Below are 5,204 nucleotides of genomic sequence, written 5' to 3' on the forward strand. Positions count from 1 at the left end.
TGGCAGGATCATGTGGGCGGAGGGACAACGTGGGTGGCGGGGACGTGTGGACAGACATGTCACCACCCTGACAGGAGCGGCCCAGCTCAACACCCACTGCAGTTCATGGCATGGAGGCTTGCGGCGTTACAGGGGATGATGCCCACGGGGCTGGACGTCCAGGGTGGGCTGCAGAGGGAAGCCTGCCACGTGGTGCTGTCACCTCTGCACGCCCGGCCACTCTTCCTGTGGGAGGCACGCAGACCTCGTGGGACGAGCATGAACGCAACAGGGCTCCCCCAGTCACCGGAATTGTGGGTGTCTTTCAGCTTCTCTATCTTTCTGTCTTTCCCAGGAGTTTGACAAAGATGCACACTTGTTGTAAGTGGTGGGCGTGATGGAGGTTCGCAGAGGCACTCTGCTTTGAACGCCAGTGGACTCTTGCCCAGGCGCCATGAGCCTCGGGATGACCAGTCTAACTGCTGTGTCTAACGGGGGGTGTGGGCTCCCCTCCTCCCACGAGGACCACCCAGGCAGGACGAGGCGTGCGGAGAACTAGCATGGCCCCTGGCACATAGACCCTGCCCAGTAACTGGGGGGTGAGAGGCTCCATAGTCGCCCCAGGCGAGTGTGGGGCACACAGCTCCTCCCTGGGTTGTCTGTCCTCCCGGGAGCCCCAGGGTGCCCAGGCGGGCCTCAGCTGAGTCCAGGCCTCGGGGACCGTCCATGCAGCCCCTCCCGGAGCTGCGGGCGGGCACTTGGCCCAGCCACATTTCTGCTGACTGGGCAGCCTTCCTCATGAGCTCATGCCTTTCCAGAGAAATCCCTTAATGCCTCCATTCTGCCAGGGGCATATATAGGGAGGGCTCACCCCAGCTCTGCACTGCACCGCCCAGAGGCCCCGTTGACTCCTGCCAGCCTCCAGGTCCCCGTGGAACCAAAGCTGAACATGGACGTGACCATCCAGCACCCCTGGTTCAAGCGCACTCTGGGGCCCTTCTACCCCAGCCGGCTGTTCGACCAGTTTTTCGGCGAGGGCCTTTTTGAGTATGACCTACTGCCCTTCCTGTCGTCCACCATCAGCCCCTACTACCGCCAGTCCCTCTTCCGCAGCGTGCTGGACTCCGGCATCTCCGAGGTAAGACACGGCCGGCAGTGCTGGCTTTTCCTCACTGCTCACAGGGTGGTGGCCTCAGGGGGTGGAGTGTGATGGACTCTGATCTTGCTCTGCCGAGCAGGTGGCCTCGCCTACGTCATCCCTTTGCCGAGGACGGGTGGGAGACTGTGCCCCCACTGCAGCCACGCGGCAGAGCCTCCCATAGCCCCGGGGAGAGGCCGGACAAGGGGGCGGCCTGAGGCCACCCTTGTTTTCCTCCGTCAGCTCATGACCCACGTGGGGGTTGTAAGGCACTAGACACATACTGGAAACCCCAAAAGCAGCCCATCCAGGTGAGGGTGGTGGCGAATGCCAGCTCCCGGATTCCTCTGGTCTCCTGAGTCCCGGAGGCCTGGGAGCAGGTTGGGGGGGTCACAGTCCTGAAAGCCACAGAGCAGGGGGTCCCCAGCACCACCTCCGATGAGCTCGGCCTGCCCACGGCCATCAAAGCTCCTGCCGAGTTTACTCGGGTGCCCTGCCAAGGTCAAAATGAGAGGCAATGGGACTCCCTAAGCCTCCTCTCCGAGCCACGGGTGAGCAGTGTGGGTCTGCAGTTTTAAGGGCCTGAGTCCCACCCAGCACCTAATAAACAGGGTCCTCCCCAGGACCGCTGCGATAGCCATCAACGCCAGGATGCAAAATGCCTCGGGGAGCCGAGGCCAAGCCAGGGCAGTGAGGGGCGTGTGGAAGCGGTTTCTGTAGAGGCAGCTGCGCCGCTGTCAGTGGGCTCCGGCCGCATCTGCAGACAGCGTGACGCCAAGGGCAGTGACCTCGTTCCGCAGGCTGAGCCCGGCCAGCCAGCCAAGATTCACCAGCCAGACGACTGACTCTAATGGGCCAACGCAAGCCATCATGACTTCCCCCCACACACCGTAACTAGTAGCCGCCAGCCCATAACCAGCCAACCGGCCTATAACCAGCCACCTGACCGCAGCCAGACCACCAGCCGGCCCACCAGCAGCATTCAGCCTCTCAGCTGGCCCTGAGGGTTTGGAGCCAGGTCGAGGTCATGCCCGTCCATCCAGGAGACAGTCACAGGCCCCGAACGCTCTGTCCCACTTCGCATGTGGCAGGAGAGGCCTGCATGGGACCAAAGCGTCTCTGTCCCGATTACCGGGACCTGCTCTGTCTCCGGCAGCCCCAGCAGGGAGGCGCCCTCGGGACAGCTCCACACACAGCGTGTTTGTGTTTCAGGTTCGATCCGACAGGGACAAGTTCGTCATCTTCCTGGATGTGAAGCACTTCTCCCCGGAGGACCTCACCGTGAAGGTGCAGGAGGACTTCGTGGAGATCCACGGAAAGCACAATGAGCGCCAGGTGAGCCCAGGCGCTGACATGTGGGAGGGGCGAGGGAGGTGTGGCGGCCACGGGGTCACGGTGGGCACAATGGGGCCTGCATACCTGCACCTTCAACCCTGGGAGAGGGCTGCTCTCAGGGACCCCTGAATCAGGTCTGGCTTTTCCCTGAGGGAGGGGCCATGCCCACCTGAGCACAGCCAGCCCCTCCCAGCGCCAGAGGTCACCATTCCCCAAGCAAATGTGGCTCAGGGACCCAGGTTAGGGTCCCTTCCTGAGTTGCTGCGCCCAGCATTGCCAGCTCCATCCCTGTCACCTGGATGCCAGGTGGTCTTAGAAAGGACCCCAGGAAGGGGGAGCGCCTGGGTGGCCGCCTCCCAGCCAATGTCCATCTTCACATAAACCTGCCTGAGGGAGGCCAGCCCCCGACGGCACAGCTGCATCCACTTGGAACGCTTTACATGCGTTGACACCTTGGCCTCACAGCAGCCCTTTGGGACCCGTGTCCTCTTTATTCCAGGGCACAGCTGGGGAACGAGGGGGTCTTCAGCCTGCCGGGTCCCTTGGCTAGAACCGGCAGGTGGGCCGGGAGCTTCTCCCTGCAGTCACCCTGATGTCCCCGCTCTTGCTTGGGTGGAGGCCCTGGGTTTCCGTGGTTTTCAGGGAGCCCAGGCACTTGAGTCCTGGTGACCTGCCTCTCCTGGCCAAGCCGGGAAGAGCTCGTGGGCTGTCACAGATGGACAGTGTCCCGCGGGGCCTGGAGAGCAGAAGGGGCCAGAAGGTAGGATGTCAGCCGACATCTGGCTGGGGTCTTCTTTCAGTGGCTGGAGAAGGCAGTGCTGGGGGGGAACCCTGACCTCCTCAGGCACCGCCCCTCCCTCGCCTGGGCCTGGCAAAGCCCCCACTTAGGGTTTCACCAGCACAGTCTGGAGAAGGTGTCCTGAGCTCCCAGCTCTTGGTCTTTGCAGCCAGTGGAGGAGGCGTTCAGGCCAGGAAGCTGAGTCTGCGGCTTAGGCGTCCAGCGGACGCATTAGGTTGGGCCTCAGAGACCTGGGCTGGAGCAGTCCTGAGGGTCCTGGGAGGGGAAGCCTAGCTGAGGTGCAGGGCCTGGGACAGAACGATCCTGTGATTTTGGAGTGAAGCCACGGAGCGTGAAGAGACAAGCCATGCAGGGAATAGCCCGCAAGTGGCCATGAGGCCAGGGGAACAGGGGCACAAATCCACAAATCCCAGGGGGCCTGGCCACAGGATGCTCTGGCTGCACCCGGCCCCTGTGAGAGCCCCCACAGGCCGGCCACCTTCTGCAGGTGGCGGGGCTGGGGGCAGCATCTCCGGCATGGGGCGTGGCAGCCACCTGCGCAGCGGCCCCTCTGACTGTGTCCCCCGCCCCCAGGACGACCACGGCTACATTTCCCGTGAGTTCCACCGCCGCTACCGCCTGCCGTCCAACGTGGACCAGTCGGCCCTCTCTTGCACCCTGTCCGCTGACGGCATGCTGACCTTCACTGGCCCCAAGATCCAGACTGGCCTGGACGCCACCCACGGCGAGCGAGCCATCCCCGTGTCTCGGGAGGAGAAGCCCAGCTCTGCTCCCTCGTCCTAAGCAGGCGTCTCCTGGGCCGGCTCCCCCGCAGCCCCGGCCCGTCGTCGGGGGAGCACCCTGAGGGCGGGGTGTCTGTCTTCCTTTCTTCCCCATTTTTCCTTTTCACCTTCTCAGATGGAATGAGGGTTTGAGAGAGCAGCCTGGAGAGCTCAGCGTCTGAGGATGTCCCAGACCCCTCCACCGGCCAGTGGCGGAAGTGACCGCAGCTCACGCTCCTTTAGATAGCAGCCTGGCTCCCCTGGGGTGCAGGCGCCTCGGCTCTGCTGAGGGGCCGGGAGGAGGGGGTGACCTCCGGCCAGGTGCTCCCAACACGAGGCAGCTTCCCTTCGCCACGGGCCCTGCCCACACCTCCTGGGGCTTCCCTTCCGTGCGCCTGCGCTCTCACGGCCTCTTCTCTCAGACTGTCCCCCTCCAGCCCCTCTGTGTAGTGCCTGCCGCTCTTGGGCACATGGGTTGCCCATGAGAGTGCAGCCCACGGCAGTCAATAAAGAGCAGGTGATACAAGCAACCGGCCGTCTGCTGCTGCTGTCTCCTTGGGGGCGTGAGGGGCGGCACTGGGAGGGAGGACAGCGGGGTCTCCTGCTCCCGTTGGACCCGGTGGCCTCCAAGTGACGAGTGACAGTGTCGCCTGTGTCCCTTGCTTCTCCCGAGCTCAAGTGCCTCCCTCCACACTGCAGAAGGAGAGGGCTTTGGGGGCAGAGCCTCTGATGGGAAAGGGACTGGGGAGAGCTTCCGAGAGCTGGGGGCAGGAAGGGACCTGGAAGGGGCAGGAGGGGATGGAAGAAGGCTGGGCTCCCTTCTCTGGCCACACTGGCACCAGGCGGGATGCCAGCTCTGCCCTCCTTCTGTGGGGTGGTCCTGTTCTCTCTGGGGTCTGCGGGGCCATCCTGCTGCCTTCGGGGCTGTGCTTTAAGGGCACTCGTGCTCTTGCCCCGGACAACCCGTCGCAGCCCGAGCTCCAGGTGGCCAGCTTGCTCTGTCCCCTCCCAGGACCGGACACTGGGCCCTGGGTGTCCCGGCAGCAGCTTCGCCAGACCCTGCTTTGGGGAGGGAGACCCGGCCTGGAGGGCCCTGACCACCTGGTGCGCTCACCGAGGGGAGTCGAGTAGCCAGAGGGGACCTGAGGGGAAGCAGACGCCACGCGGTGGGGGAGGAAGGGAGGGGTGGGCC

General features: G+C 64.2%; 1 protein-coding gene across 1 annotated transcript; it reads left to right on the plus strand.

Moving 5' to 3' along the window:
* Positions 1-837: 837 nt before the first annotated feature.
* On the plus strand, positions 838-4,542 carry CRYAA (crystallin alpha A). The gene is made up of 3 exons (XM_012444825.2): positions 838-1,117; positions 2,330-2,452; positions 3,825-4,542. The coding sequence occupies exons 1-3, from the start codon at positions 929-931 to the stop codon at positions 4,032-4,034; spliced, it is 522 nt and encodes a 173-aa protein (XP_012300248.1). The 5' UTR covers positions 838-928; the 3' UTR covers positions 4,035-4,542.
* The last annotated feature ends 662 nt before the right edge of the window (positions 4,543-5,204 follow it).

The sequence above is a fragment of the Aotus nancymaae genome, unplaced genomic scaffold, assembly GCF_030222135.1.
Source record: "Aotus nancymaae isolate 86718 unplaced genomic scaffold, 86718_ANA_hifiasm-v0.15.2.pri h1tg000022l_1, whole genome shotgun sequence".
Taxonomy (NCBI): Eukaryota; Metazoa; Chordata; class Mammalia; order Primates; family Aotidae; genus Aotus; species Aotus nancymaae.